General features: G+C 36.0%; 1 protein-coding gene across 4 annotated transcripts in view; it reads left to right on the forward strand.

The window, feature by feature from the left end:
* LOC108150452 (fibronectin type-III domain-containing protein 3A) overlaps positions 1 to 16,071 on the forward strand; it is a 114,913-nt gene that overhangs the window by 81,962 nt on the left and 16,880 nt on the right. For 2 of the 4 annotated variants that reach the window (XM_017278614.2, XM_017278613.2), the window contains exon 3: positions 2,252 to 2,302. The exons of the other annotated variants lie outside the window; for them this stretch is intronic. In XM_017278614.2, the coding sequence (XP_017134103.1) occupies positions 2,252 to 2,302 (51 nt within the window). The remainder of the gene's footprint in view (positions 1 to 2,251; positions 2,303 to 16,071) is intronic. 4 annotated transcript variants of the gene reach the window in all.

Below are 16,071 nucleotides of genomic sequence, written 5' to 3' on the forward strand. Positions count from 1 at the left end.
TGATTGTTGTAATTGCCATTGCCACCACCCCAAAAATGGGACTCGATTCCGTTCGATTGGATGCCATTCGAATGGCCGAGAGTCTGGGCCAAATAAATTGCCAACAGTCTCGGTTACAATTTTTTCCCCATGGCCTTTTCTCGCTCCTTTGTTTGCTTGTCGTTTGTGTGACTTTTGTGGTCGAAAGAGGATTTTAGTGGTTAATGTTCCCTGCTGGGGGTCAATTGTGGCGCTGTGGAAAGGGTTAAAAGGTCAACTGGCCGAGCTTGTTAAGTGTACCAATTTGTTTCCAGATAAATATCCAAGCATTCTTTTATTATGGCCTGCCGCTGAATGTGAAAGGTTTTCACAAAATGATTATATTTTCATGAGACCCAGAGCTGTTTCAAAGCAATATTGGTCGGCATAAAAAAACGTCTTGATAAAACATTTGTATTCCTTGATTACAAGTTAAGAAGTTACAATTTAAAATTCTTGAACTCTAGAACATTTGAGCTTATAAAATTAGCATAGTTAAAAAAGTAAAATAATCTATTTAAAGGTATGGTATCAATAAATGTTTTAAAGTGCGTACATTTTTTTGGACTTACATCCTTATCCGTTTATTTGTCTTATATTGTTCAATGAATTATAATTGCATTTATGAAACTCGTTTAAGCGTCAATTTATCATCTACCGGCCTGTCATTTAATTAATTTTGGATCATAAGTTTTTGTAGTTGGCCTAAGTGCTTTCCATAAAAACAACTGAATTAATAAAGAGCCAGATAAAACAGAATTTCATGGCAAAGGATTTATTGGGTAAATATAATAATATTTATTGCTTGTATGCTGATGTGTGTTGTCTTAAAAAAAGAACAGAAAATGTCTCTGGCACTTACCAAAAAACACAAAAAAAAAAATCAAACAAATGAAGACGCAAAAACTCCGCCACGCCCAGCTGCCTCATAAACCGCAAAATGTTGTGAGGCTCGTCATAATAATGCATACACACTTATATGTGAACAGACAACGACATGGCATTAAATCCCAATGTTGCCTGGAGGGATCCCAAAAAATAATAAATATGTTTTTCATACTAAATGGTGTCGCTTGAAAGGCTGAATACAGAACTGTTTGGCTGTTTCTCCAAATTTCCATTCGGTTCTAGTCCGCCCCGAAAATTCGAAATCTCCTCCGTAGTTCCCATGAAATTTGTACATTTTTTTGGCGCACATGCGGAACACGCAGCACAAACGCTGGAAACGTAAATTATGCAATTAATTTGCCAGCCCATCCCCAGACTCATTAGCCGAAAAACTAAATGTCCAGAACAATTTCCATACATTTTATTTATATAATTTAATTTTGGGAGATGCGAAGACGTGAAAACTAAAGGGTTCAAAATTATATTTTTGGTGATATGCAAGACTATGTAGATAAAAATATTTTAGTTGTCGCTTACAATTTCAAAAATTTCTAAACATTTTATATATAAAAACCATCATTTATTACTTCGACATTTCATTTATTGTTTTTTTTATTATTTTTCAAACTTTTTATTAATATTCTTAATAACATTCGTTTGAAATCAATAAAACATATTTAAGTAATTGGTTTACAAAAAATTAATAAATAAACCAGTTAAATATGTAAATATGTGTTGATGTGCACCACCTTCCGTAATTCTGAATTTATTGTGTGGCATTTTAAATATTCCACTCGGAATATGTTTGTTTTGGTTATTTACGATTTTTGCTTTGCACATAATTGTAGTTTAATGTAATTGAGTTCTACGTTAAATATGTTATATTGAAAATTGAGACAAAAAGTAAGTTAATAACTGATTTTTAAAAATGTAATAGATTTATATTGTTTCTTAATATGTCGATAAATTTAAAAGGGAAATGTAATCAACTGATACCGTTAGAAGAGTATTCAGCATTCGAACTTAAACAATTTCATTGTTTCAGTGGTTGGCAATTACATTTGCGGCTTTTCGTCTCTGTTGCCTTTTGTGCAAAACAGGCGCCATATGAACGTGAAGCCAAAATGAGGAACAATATAAAATGTACAATTAAAAATATGAAAACAATATGCTTACGCAGCCAAAGGATGTTTATGAATAAATAATTTTTTTTCAGTCCCTCTTTAAGCCCTGCAAACCATGTTAATTTCTACTTTTACAAAATATATATATAATTTTAATTCTTCCAAAGAAAATGTTCTTTCATTATTAATAATGTGTTTTCTGTTTTTTTATTTTATTGCAGGTAAGCAACAATCAACGATGATAACGTATACGCACGGTTTCAACCTGAAGTGTAAGTGCAAGTGACAAATTCCATTTCAAATTCAATTAAGCCCCATAAGGAGTTTGCTTGTGTGCAACTGACCGTGCAACAAGGTCAGACGTAAAAGTTTCAGTTTTATTTGCTCGACTCAGACTTTTTTTTTGCCGTTGGCAGTTATGCAATCCTTGCGAGGATTTCTCCCTCACGCCCGAAAGAAGAAGTCCATCTCTCTGGGGTCTTGGCAAGCATTCCCATGTCCTGCAGTGGCCACGCCCACTCCACACTTTCCTCCCCCAATCCTCCATGCTTGGCCTTTTTATGGCCACGTGCGAAAATGCGGCAAAAGTTTTACGAGGTCAGGGTGAAGATGCTGCTCCTTCAAGTTGAAGATGCTGCCGATGATGATGTCACTTCAGTGAAATAATTTGATACAATAAAATTGAGTGAAATGAGTGCAAAGGAATATGGCAAATAAATTTGCATGCACAAAGAAAAAATTGGTCTGTAAAACGGGAACGAATTAGAGGAGTTGGCGTAGTCTAAAAAGTTGTCAGAAATAAAACCCAAAAGGGTTACATATTCGATGTTTTTAGACAAAGATATATTTTTTTTCAGTAATAGCCAAACATGTCTCTGAATTTTTCTTGATTTAATTCAGCAAACTGCAAGCTGACAAAAATGTTTCGCCTTTTTGGCACTTGTTGCTGACTGAAAAGAACATTTTCTCCATTTCGCAAAACCAAAAGGGCCATGGGCCAAGACGAAGTCAACAACTTTGGCAGGTCCACGCCCTAAGCATTTTCACAAACGCCCCCTAATCGCATGCAAAGTGCAGACCTCGGGGATTATCGGTCTGTTGGAGTTTCAGGGTATCTCAGTCCAACTGAATCTATATCTGTAGCATTTGGATGAAGCGGATTTCAAGACTCACATGTCTGCTGGCCACGCTCAATTCAATTCAATTAAAAGCCGGCACACGCCGCACCCATAAGCAAGACAACGAGAAAAAACATTTGGATAAGTTAGGAAACCACCAGAAATGACAACATTTAATGCTCTACGAAATTAAATATTAAAAGTCGAGATAAATGTAATATAATTGTTGTTTACAATACAAATTTTCCTAGCTATATTTTACATTAATTGGCTTTTAGTTAATAAATGAAGGTATATTGAATTTAAAGACAAACGAGCTTGATTCGTACAAAAAGCTTTAACAATGCCAAAAAAATAAATTTATAAATAAACATATAACCTCCGGTCATTAAATTATTTATTTATACAAATTTTAAGTTAACATTTTAGAGAAATTTAATGATGAACAATTTTAACAAATTTTATTAATACAAAATATAATTGGTAAACAGTTTTAACATTTGTTTGGTTAAACAATTTCGATAACAATCTTTATTTTTTTGAATTTTTAACAATAATTCCTGCACCGCTGATTCGTGTCAGCGAACTCAGAAAATCTGATTAAAATCCAACTGAAATTCAGCGAATCGTTATGCGATATCTTTTTCACTTAGCGTTTCTCCCTTTTGGTTTGTTTTGCAGCATTGTTGATTTTTTTCCGAGTAAATTTCAATTGATATTTGTTAATATTTTTTTTTTTGTAATTTTGAGCTTTTGTTGTTGTTTAGAGGGCTGCTGCTCTTTGGAATTTTTATTGGGTGTGTGTCTTTGACTCACTTACTTGGGGCGTAAATGTGGGAGTGGCGGTGCAGCACTTGCCACAAATTATCCAATGGTCGGGCCAGGTGGCCATTCACTTTTCCACATTAACTTCAAGTTTTTGCCGCCAGCGGAGCGGTGGGAAAAAAACGTGGAAAAGCGAGAGACTGGAATGGCGGTCACTTGAGGTTTTCCCGTCTCCCCACGGGCTGTTCACTTTCCTCCTGCTCGTTTTTGTTTTTGTCTGGCACTCTTTTGCATTTTGCCTTTGATGAGTCACAAAAAGCCGCTACATCAGCTAAAAAAATGGGAAAAGCCCCTTTGCATCTCTGCATTCACCCGCACTTTTCCCTCCCACTTTCTCTTTCGGCCTGAGTTCTATTTGCACAACTAAGCAGCAATTAACGCTAATTATGAAATTTTCTTTTTAACTTGACTTGCAATTATGGTCGGAAAAAATTGAATGTGGGTGATATGGTTGGGAAAAGGGGAAAATAGTTTGAGTATTTATTGATTTAAATATTTAAATAAAACAAACAATAAATATTAGATTAATTTCCATTTGGAAGCTTCATATAAAATATGAAGTTTATTTGCCTGTCAAATTTCCCAGGTCTATTAAATTTATAGGCCTTTAGGCATCGGAAGGTGAAAAGCTACTCAGACAAAGATAATGCTAATAATTGCGAATATTAAATAAGCTTACATGCTTGATTATGATTTATGTAAATTTTCCGACAAATTTCCTAGAGAATTTCTGGCCCAAGGCCATTTTAAGCTGAGAAGTTTTCCCGGTGGCGTTTTGTTTGTCCAACTAATTTCTTATCGATAAAAGTGAACCACACGCCAGGCCACACAAGCGGATGCAACTACACACAAACACGTAGAATCGTGAAGGCAAAATGCAAATTGACAACTGTAGTGTTTGTTTTTCTGCCGGTTTGTTTGTGACTGTGTTTGTGTATCTTAAGCAGCATCTGCAGCAAGTGCTGTATCTTTAAGATGCAAATTAAAAGCGAAGCGACTGGTGCGCCAAATATAATTCACTTAAATGCCGCTGCCCCTCAGCGAGTGACTCACATCCTCAATTTACGTTCGTTTTGATGTTTACTCTGCTTTCGTTTGTTTTCCCCTACTCATTCTGTTATTTCTCCCCTTGTTCATTCATGAATAGGTGGCTCGGGGGAAAATATATGTATGGAGGGGAATACCTTATCGCCAAACATGTGACGACAATGCACAGTCTTCTCGTAAAGACCGTTCTTAAAAGAAACCTTTGTAGAATCGACTGCGTCAGTGGATCGAACCTATAAAGTCTCATAAATCAAGACCGATGATTCATCCAACCAATTTTGTCGATTTCTATTGCAAATCCCAACCTTAGTATGTCCGGTTTGAGACCAAATCGAATTTTAACAGATTCTGGGAATTTATTTGGATGAAGTCTTTGGAACTAAGCAAAAAATTCCCCATCAATATATATTTCGTTAGAACACAAATTGTGAGAAACAATTAACATAAAACCTGAATTTCGTTCTGACTCATAAAATAGCAATGAAAAACAAGTTTTAAGGAAAAATTTGGAATATCTTAGTCTACATATAGAAATCTAATGACTTTGTTTTATGGAAGAAAGCAAAATTAGTTTCTTAAGCAAAAAAATATACAACTTTTTTGAGACGGAAACTGTCTTTACAGATAACTTAAAATATTATTTACTCTTTTTTATTGTTGATTAAAATAATCTTCCGCATCTTTCATATATGCAAATAAAAGTTTGTTGTGTGAATGAGTCGTCTTTATCTTTTGTCAGTGACTCACCTGGCAGATCAACTTTTACTTTTGGCGGTGTTTATATTTTGTTGACCAACTTAAGTTTCATAATTATATTCAAGTTCAAAGACCTGCTAAAGTTGCTGCCTTATATGTATTATTGTCAACATGTCCAAAGCAGACTTTTCCTTTTACCTTTCTTTTTTTGTTTTTTATTTTTTCGTTAAGTGCGCTGCAAATCGCCCTGCTAATGAAATAATTAAAAAATAGTTTTACTGCCACTGGCAGGCGAGAAAAAAGAGCAAACCAAAACCCATTAAAGTGTCAACTGCATTTGGTGAACAAAAAAAAAATAAAAAAGGAAAAAGGCAGCTGAAAAAGGCAACCAAAATTGGTTTGCAGCTCTTAAATTTTGTGAAATTTCGTAGTCGAAGCGAAAAGAATGTCATGTGTGCGTGCCTGCATGCGAAAAGTGAAGTGGGGAGGCGGACTGGGCCTCGGGAGGCGTGGCAGTCACGGCATGCGAAATGTATCTATTAGATACACGCCTGCGAAATGCGGTTAACTGCATTGGCAGCCGACGCAGTTTTGCCATTTACCGTTAGCTGACGATGCAGTTGCAGTTGGTAGTACGAACAAAACTGCACTTGTATCTGTATCTCGAGCCACGTCTTGCATCTGAATCTCAAGTCTAAAGTTGCCCCCGTATCTGCATCTGCATCTGTATCTGTATCTGTGAAGTAGAAGCCAGAGCTGAAGCTAGAGCTGAAGTATTTGGGTCACTCGTTGCCGCTTGGCTGCCACTCGAAGTCGTCTAATGCCTCCTCCAATGGCCATGGCGGGTTTTTCAACTTCTTCTTGGCTGCTTTTTTCAGTTGGCAGTGCTTTTGGCTGATGCAAAGAGAGGACAGTGTTTCGTATTCCGTCTTCACGCTTTTCGGGCAGGGTATTATTTTGTTGAACAGAAGAAGTATTAAAGTACTCTTCTAGATTGGATAATTTGTATTCAAAGTCAAGTTTTTTATGCAGAAGATTTATTTTGAAAATACAAATTCATGATTAATGATTAAAAGAAAAATAACAATAGATTAAAGAAATTTATGTTTTAACATTCAAGAATAAAAATTACTCAAAAGTTTAAGTTTAATCTTTGAAGCTTGAAGTTTGCTCGTCCCAATCGTAAATTAAGTTGGTTTAAAACATAAAAATCGTATAAAATTTTTCAGTTTATTGTTATTATTTATATGAATACATTATACAAGTTTAATAAAATTATTTACAAGTAATAAAGTTGTCAGGAATATCGTTAAAGACAATGAATTATAACTAAGAAGTAAGTAACTAAAAATATATAGACATTTTAAATTTAAAGGTATTTAGAAATTCCACACTTTTGGTAGGTACTGGAAGCATATTTTGGGTGATGCAAAGCGAAGTCGCAGCATTTTTGTTTTTGGTGAACGTATACGTATGTTTTGCATGTGCGATAAGCAAATTCGCAAATTCGCAAAATCGTCGTTTGTGTGGGTTAATTTGAAAGTTTCAACTGTCACAAATGTTGTAATTGACGGCAGCCACTTGCGCGCAGTGCATCTGCGCCTGTATCTGTGTCCGCGTATCTATGTGCCTTTGTCAAGCGCGTATCTCACGGATGCAGTTCAAATTTCGTTATGCTCGTGTTTTGTGAGCATTTGGCCGTTAAGTGCCGTTAAGTGAGGCATTGAGTGACAATGCCTCGAGATTACGCCCACACATCGCCACTCGACTAAATGCAAAACAAAAGACCGGCTGAGTAATGCACTCCGCTCCACATTTCGCCCAGGAAAATAGAAAAAAAGAATCATGGAATAGTTGCTAAAAACTGTAACTGCGTACTGCGATAGTTGAATAGTTAGTTTTGGAGCGGGGGAAATCGCTGAATGAGATCAACCAGTGAGCTTTATAGGAAAAGTTGCGCAGATAAAAGAAATTCCTTTGTTGAAAGTGCTGGCAAAATTTGCAAGCTTAACTTGTTATTGCTTTGAATATCTCAAAGGACCCACAGTTATGCTCGCACTTAAATTACACTAAATAGAAATGGTAATGGAAAACTTATGAAGTGTAAATGAAGAACGCAATACACTTGCTTATTTAACATTTCTTTTAATTTGGGAATATATTAAAATTGAGCATACAAAGTTTTGATAACGATTTTTGATTTATTGATTAGCTTGATTAAAAAACTTTTTAAGATAGATCAATAAAATAATTACCAAATGTTTTTAAGCAACAGAGTCAAAGTACAATAATATAAACTAAGTAAAGCACTTAAACTAATGAATTTTCAAATAATTAAATTTGCTACACGTAGAAACACAGATAATACTACCAAACAATTGACTACATAAATTTAAATAATTTAATTTCGCAGGAAAAGATTTCCCAAGAAACAAACGCTAAATGGAACTATTAAAAGAGCGCTTATTGAGACAGATTTATGGTATCTTTGTATCCGTAGTTTGCAAATCCACGAGCCAAACCCCCAAAACAGAAACCACTTAAGCCAAGCCCAAGGTCAGTTGCGAAAATATCCATCAACAAGAGTTGAATATGGCTAAATCTTGAACGCTTTTTATGGCCCCCAGAAAACATCGTGTGTGGGACTTGTTGGACTCGGAATCCGATGGTAAAATGTTCGTGGGAAAACTCCAGAGGAGATCGTTTGTCGAAGGCAACGTGACTTTGAATATTTTAGATATACAATTGGGTGAAAGATAACTATAAACAAGACGAGTGCAATTTATAAAATTGTATCTGTGTGACCCGCTAAGCGTTTAATTATGCGCGGATACAGTGTGTGCGTGTGTATCTGGGGGATACATTCTTCTTGAGTTTTTATAAAATCTTTCCGCTGCTGGAAAATCTCTTTCTCTCTATGAAAATCTCCGCAGTTGCCGTTGGAATTTTCTCGTTTTCCGTTTTGCTAATTTCTGCCCATTTGGCTTCGGCTTTGGCACTGCCATTTTCACTTTGCCATTCATGACTTGGCTCGGGCTTTTGGGCTGCGTGTTTATTGCATCCGTTTTGTGGCATACTTTTCGTGCCGCTTTTGTTGCTATTTTTTTCAATTTTTCTTTTTTATTTTTTGAGCTTTGCAGCTAGGCACGAAGCACGGATATTGTCACTTTTGCAATTACAACGAGCATAACTTTGCACAAAAAAAATTAAATTGCACGCCATAGAAAATTGGCTTGGCAGAGGCAAACAGTGAATGAAATCGGAGAAAGAATTAATAATAAAGAGTAGTTGGAGAAAGAAAGGATGCAGAGATAAGCAGAAATAATTTTATAGAAAAGATAAAGCTAAATATACAATTAAATAGAAAATAATTAAGCAACACAGAGCAGGACAAATAAATGGCAATAGTTCCCAGAACTATAAATGGGATCAAGGCAAGGCCAACAAAGTTAAAACAAAACAAGAAGTCAAGTGTGACAAGCTTCAGATTAAAATTGCAGGCAGGATGAATATCTTCAATGAAAACTGACCATAACGCTTTAATCACTGCTTTAGACTTTTGAATTTATTTAATTTGTGTGGGCGATAGGCACGTGTTAAATTTAACAATGAAACCGGATTAGTTTAGTAAACCCACTTGCCCAATTTTGAAGATAATAAGCCCACTTTGGTAAAGATACAACAACTAGATATTTTAAATTTAAAATTAATTGTATCAAGTATTCGTGAAGCCCAAATCAAAAAGCCCACCTATTTAACCACCGCGCGATTTGTATGTCAAAAGTTCACCAGCCACATTCGTTCCAGTCTTAATAACCATTTTCATCCGATTCCTCCGCCGATCTTCACAAGAAAGCAAGGCGGTAAAAAACCGAAATTGTCGACAACTTTCACATTTTCGGCCACAATGAAAACAAAAATATTTCATGGGAGCGCTCAACTTTGGCATTTTTTTATGTCGGGCCCTCGAAAAAATCAAAGACGAACGAGGCGCGTGCAAAAGACAAAACATACAAGAAATACAAATAATAAGACAATATCTCCGAAATCTCCGAATAAATCCAGCGAGTTCAACGAACGCAAATGAAGAAAGAGAACAAACTAAACAAAACCAAACAAAAAGTCACGCAAAGAGATGGAAAAAATTGTTATAAACATCCAGCATATAATTAACACAGTGAAGTGCAGAACTCAGCAAAGAAATCGAAGCAAAAAAATTATTCAACAATTTTTGCTTGGCAGCCAAAAATGTCGAAATGTTTGCCAAAGGCTTGCCAAACCAATAAAATGCTGTGTATAGTTATATATATAGTACCGAAAAAATCACTTTTTATTGTTATTTCTTAATGAAAAGTACAAAAAAAAATTCCAATCAAATTGCGGAATGCAAAAACAAAGCGCCAAAAATGCATTCAATCAAAGGCCATGTCAATAAAAATAAACAAAATAATAATTTAATAAATTCGATGAAAATTTCTGACAAATGTCGCCTCCACAAACACAAAGACAGCAAAACTGCAATAAATCACAAACAAATTCTTGCCATAAATTGTTGGTACAGTAATGATTTTTAATTTGCTGGTTAAGAAAAAATTTAATTAATACTTGTGTATAAAGTGGAATCTAATGGCTTTATACTCGAAGGCATTATGACCTTTTCTGTTGGCTCTTTCAATTTAGATTTATTTTGTATTAATATTCGTATGCGATCTTCTGTCTATATAACCCCCTCCAATTAATGTTCATCAAGGGGCGTGACGACAATAACAACGGAACAACGGGTAAGAACGGAAAACAAAAATTAATATTGCCATAAAACGCTCATAAAATATGTTAAATAAAAGAAATTGAAATCCATAAACATATAGATGAGGACAACATCGGTGATGAACAGTGGGTGAAAGGGCGTTATATATCCATATATATTTAGGTGGCTGTCAAAGTGACGCCATTTACGGTTTGACAGGCACAACAACTCCAAAAACATCAAATTACAGCGGGCGTCGTTAGTCTGTCTGTATATCGATGATAGGAAAAGGGGGCGGGACTGAAGTGACATATGTGGATGGCAGTTAATATTGCTCGCAAGCTGTCAATAAATTGAGCTTGAATCACGTAAAAGTTGCCGTTGAAAAGAGAAAAAAGACATTTTTGATTTAGCTACAATATAAATTCACAAAAGTGTTGGTAAACAATCCCGAATTATTGCATACATACATATTGAAAAACAGAAATATATCTTAAAAAAATAAACTTACAAAATTAAACCTATTATTAAATATTTTACCCAGTATTTTCTTATTTTCCTCTTAGTAAGTACTCCTAATTTTACCTTTTACAATTTTTGCCACAAAAATCCTTGAAATATTCAACGTTACTGAACTTTTAATTACGATAAACAATTAAAGCAAAGCTTACGGAAAATTGAAAAGTTTTATTTTGCTTAAAAAATTTCAATTAGATGTGTTTAATTTGTATTTTACGCCTGAATTTTCTTCGCCCCAGAAGGGTTTCCTTCAAGACACAAAAAAGGATGATTAATTAAGGTTATTGTGATTAATGTTCTTTCCTGAACCCCAAGGCCTTGGCATACAAATCAGCGAAGCGAGTGACTGACGGACGAGAACCTTTTCGAGAGGCAAGAAAACAATGACCGCAAGACGGGAGTCTATATACCCAGACCATAAAGTATATCCCACTGACCCAAATCTGGGGCGACACCTTGAAGGGTGGCAGGTGGAGCACCGGAACTCAACAGCTGAGCAAACATTTGATTTGGCTGCGGTTCAGTGGCGCTCAAACTGTGACAGGTGCAAATTGTTGAATTTCTGTCTGTCTGGGCGTCCTGTAGCACCTGTACTGGGTCACACACTCGACCACCCGCAGGCCCTTTTCCCCGGATTTTCCGGCTGCCATTTGTTTTCCTGCTGTTGCTGTTCTTGTTTTCCTGTCCAAGTTTTATTGGTCTGCGTCTGAGTTAAGTCTGTTTGAATTTTCTTGTTGTTCTGGGGAGTTTTTCCATGTTTTGTCCTTGAAGTATCCTCAGTGGCTGCGGCCTTATAAATCTTATTTTTGGACAAAATGGCGCAGCACGTAAATCGCCACAAGTATTGGTATGCGTGTGGCTATACAGTTGTGGTCAAAAAAATAGGCATTGTATTTTGGTAAATAAAATTTCAAATTTAATAAATAATATAATGTGATATATTTTCTTTATCGATATAATTACATTGGTTTCCCATAAAAGAACAATGCAAACAGCTTTTACTCAGTAACCCTATTATTTTGACGACATCTGTAAACTTGATTCTTGGTCTCTGCTAGGGAAATAAATTATTTTCTGCTTCGGCTATCAGCAAACATAGCCTTGTTTTGTCTTTTCACTTTTGTTTTGGCCGAATCGTGTTGCCAACTAATTGTACCGCCATTTCGCTTACCTCACAACCCCTCCCAATTTGTTTTGCATGCGCTCAACAATTTATGAGCATTGCGGTTTAGAGCAGTACTAGAAAAAATTCAAGAAAAAAAGCGCAGCAGCAGCATCATTTGTCGCCGCATAAATAAAATTAATTATTCAGTCAAAAAGGCAACGGCTTTGGCTTTGACTACAGGAATGGCAAAATGGCCAGCTGGCAAAGTCCACAAAATCCAACGATACAAACCAAAGCCGTAAAAGTCAAGAACAACAGCGAATTGAAATTTAAGTGCCGACAAAAGGCACAAGTCGTGGTCTACAATACGCTTGAATGGGATGGGGGACGAAAAGGTATTTTAGCTTGGAAGAAGCAACAATTATTTATCCGAGGGCCAAACAATATTTATCATCTGAAGAGGGGTTAATTTAAACAATAAACAATGCTATGAATAAGAAAGGTCAGCTCTTATTGAAGTATTCACTTTTAAACTTAAATTTTTCTAACCTTTATTAAGTAAATAATTATAAAATTTGATTTAATAAAACTGTCTTATCGATATAAACTGTTACTTATATACATATATATATCCACTTACAAAATCCCTTACCAGAGTGAAATGACTTTTCTTAAAGAAGCCATTCCAACAACTAATTTATACCCATTATGGTAAAATCCAGCTTAATCATACTTGTCCTTCCTTTTCGCTCAAAATATCGTCCGTTGCTAATGAATCTTGTATATAAAAATTACTCCTCTTGAAATCCTTAACAAAACAACGGGCTAAAACAAAGTTAGCCAAAGACAAAGGGAAAGGAAACGAACAAACAACGGTTAACCTCTAGCCCGACAGAGGACCACGCCCCCAATCTTAGTAACCGCCCCCTTTCTGTGCAGTCAAGTAAGTAGGAGAAAATTAATTACGCACGCTTTAAATTTGATTTCATTTGTTTTCGTTCCGCCAGTTCCTTTAGGTTCGCTTTACTATACTTAGAAAAAAGAGTATATTTTTATTTGAATATTTTAAATAATGTCTTATTATTTTTTTAATAAAAATCATTACTTTTTAATTATAATCACTTAAAAATAGCTCAAATTTTAATACCTATAATTGAGCGCGACGTCTACCAAAAAAAATTTTTTTAAAACATGGTTTTAATGATTTTTAGCAGAGTGTACTGCTTTTTTACTCATTTCTTGGCCACCCACTTAACCCTATTTTTTCCTCTTTTCTGGCCTTTCTCCTTCTCTCGGTTTTGGTCATTCGTCTTCAATTTCGTGTTTTAATGAGCTTCATGCGCCACACGCTGATTTTCGCTTTCTTCACTTTTTTCTCTCTTTTGTTTCGCTTTGGCTTGTTATTATTATTTGTTTCTTTTTTTTCAACTTTTGGTTCTCCTCACTCTTGGTAATATTTATTTTTTGTTTTTTTCCCTATCCGCTCACTGGCAAATTGCAAATTGCGGGTTAGCATTTCTTAATGTCAATGCCATTGTAGCGGGCAGAAGAGGAATTACTCAAATGAGCGATGGGGGTGGTAGAGGGGGCAGAAAGAGGGGCCGCCGAATTAAAAGAGCAGAACGAACTGGCGAACTCTCGACAGTAACGAAATCACACACTGGAAATAATTTTAGTATACCTTTGATGCACTTCCTAGCAACAAATCTATTTCAAGTAAAACATTGATATACTTAAGTACTAATGGTTTAAGTTTAACTGACGGCTTTAGATTTAATTTTATTGTTTTTTCTTTAACTGATCAGAAAACACAATTGTGATTGTTCCCATGTAGACGCCCTGGACAGAACAACGAAATTTCAGCTCTTTCCCATTCCTTTCTTTTTTTGGCTTAAGTGGGCAAGTTAATTGAATTGGAGCTTATGCGAGGGGGGTGGCGGTGGGTGGAATACAGTCCATACTAATTGTTAATTGCTCGGAGGGGGTTGGCCTAGAAGAAGAAACAGCAACAGCCAGAAGCTCTGCATGCATTTATGGTAATGCGAAAGGCGAACGTCGAAACAAACCAAAAACCCAGCGGGTGAAGAAGTTGAAGTGCTGATCAGAAACAAAAGTGCAACAAATTGAAAGTGTTAACGATTGTGGCTAGGATTGCCCGAAGGGGGTTTTACCAGGAATAATTAAGCATGCTGATTAAGTGGCGCCATAATTGATGTCGAGCGGGTTGGGCCGAAATAAAACCCCGAGGATGCAAAACAAAAGTATGGTAAACTTGGCGATTCGTTAAAGGATTTATATATTTAAATAGTGATTTAAAGCAGAAAAAGTAATCACTACATCTCAATTAAGGATATTTGAAATTCTTTAGCCAAAATATCGTGAAATAGGAGTCATACAATAAAAATATGTTAATTAAAGCCTGTTTAAGTATGGCCTTTTTGGGACGTGCAAGATGTGTGTACTCTTGAGCCCATTAATTATAGTTTCAGTTTAAACGCATTTAAAACAATTAATTTCCGACTCATTTCAGAAGCAAGTAAATCCCTTAAACGGTCCGCCTTAACACCGCTAAACGTATTGCTTGCCCCCGACTCCTGAAACCCCCACTAATCGGTATAAATCTCGTAACTAAACCGAAAATACGCGCCATTAGCCCCGCCAACCACCTGATACATTATGCACCTGATACGGCCAAGACATTAATTTAAAGCCAGCAAGAAAGCCCTCCTTTATCCTTACTCAACTTGGCTGGAAAAGACAAAACCAATAAACCAAATGCTGACTAACAGCCTTGTTCATGCCACAGACGAAGGTCAGAGGGCGGGTTTTTGGGGGTGGAGCCTTGGTTTATCGCTCAGACAACGCGCAATTTTTCGTTTTAATAACAATATTTACTCATCATAAAGTATAAATGAAGGCATAATGTGTTGACGGGCTCTATATATACATATATATGCAGACATAATATGTATATCCGCTGGCAAATGGATGTGAATGCGTGGGTGTTGCTGCGGCGGTCACAGCTGGCACCCACTTTTCCCCTGACTGCTGACACGAAAATTTCACGGCTGTTTCAACGCGTTTCCTGTTTCCTTTTTTTTTGTTGAGCCATTTTGTCGTTGTCTATGAGGACTTCACTTAGGTGACATACAAAAAGCCAATATTTGCATCACGGTGGGGGAAAAATTGTACAGAGGCTGTGTGTTTGCCTCGTCAAGATATTGGAAATTCAAATAAACAAACAGCAGCCAGGACACTGAAAAACTGCAGTGTGAAAAGAAGTAAAAAAAAATATTAACAGTATAATTGAAGAACTTATTCATAGAATTAAATTATAAACAAAGACATTTGCAATTCGAAAACAAAAAAACTTTTAATAATATGAAAACCTTTAAAATATTTGAAAACGTAAACCTCTTTTTTTATTTATTTATAATATATAAAAGAACAACAGCACAATTGTTCGCTCAGTGAATCGTCGAAACAAACGTGCGACACGTGCAGACTGGCAAATGAAGCTGGGTGGCGCCACCCCATCTCCCGAACCACGTTCCCTGAAAAAAAGCATTTCCCATTTTCCTCCTTTTTCTCTGGCTTTTCCGTCCCCTCGACAAGCCATCAATCAATGAGTCTTAGAGCATTTTGTTGCCTTCGATTTGTAGGCAATCGTTTAACAGGGCGTATGCGCAATTAATGCAATGTCGCTGGCTAAATGAAGAGAACTCTTTAAGAAATTTTTTCAACGAGCTTTCCATGATGGAATTCGTGAACGTTCTGCTCTAATTGCATTTTGCGAAAGCTATTTAGAGTCTTGTTTTTTTGCTGTATTTTGTTTCATCATAATTATCGAGATAATTGCGCACGCATCGTTAATTGGAGATAAGTTAGGGGGAAGAGAGGGACTCAAAGGGAAACTGAGAATTGGAGAAATAGGGAGACACGCAATTACCTTCAGATGGAAAAGTGAGATAAGTGAGGAAAAGT

This window comes from Drosophila elegans, unplaced genomic scaffold (assembly GCF_018152505.1).
Source record: "Drosophila elegans isolate 14027-0461.03 unplaced genomic scaffold, ASM1815250v1 contig_814, whole genome shotgun sequence".
NCBI lineage: Eukaryota > Metazoa > Arthropoda > Insecta > Diptera > Drosophilidae > Drosophila > Drosophila elegans.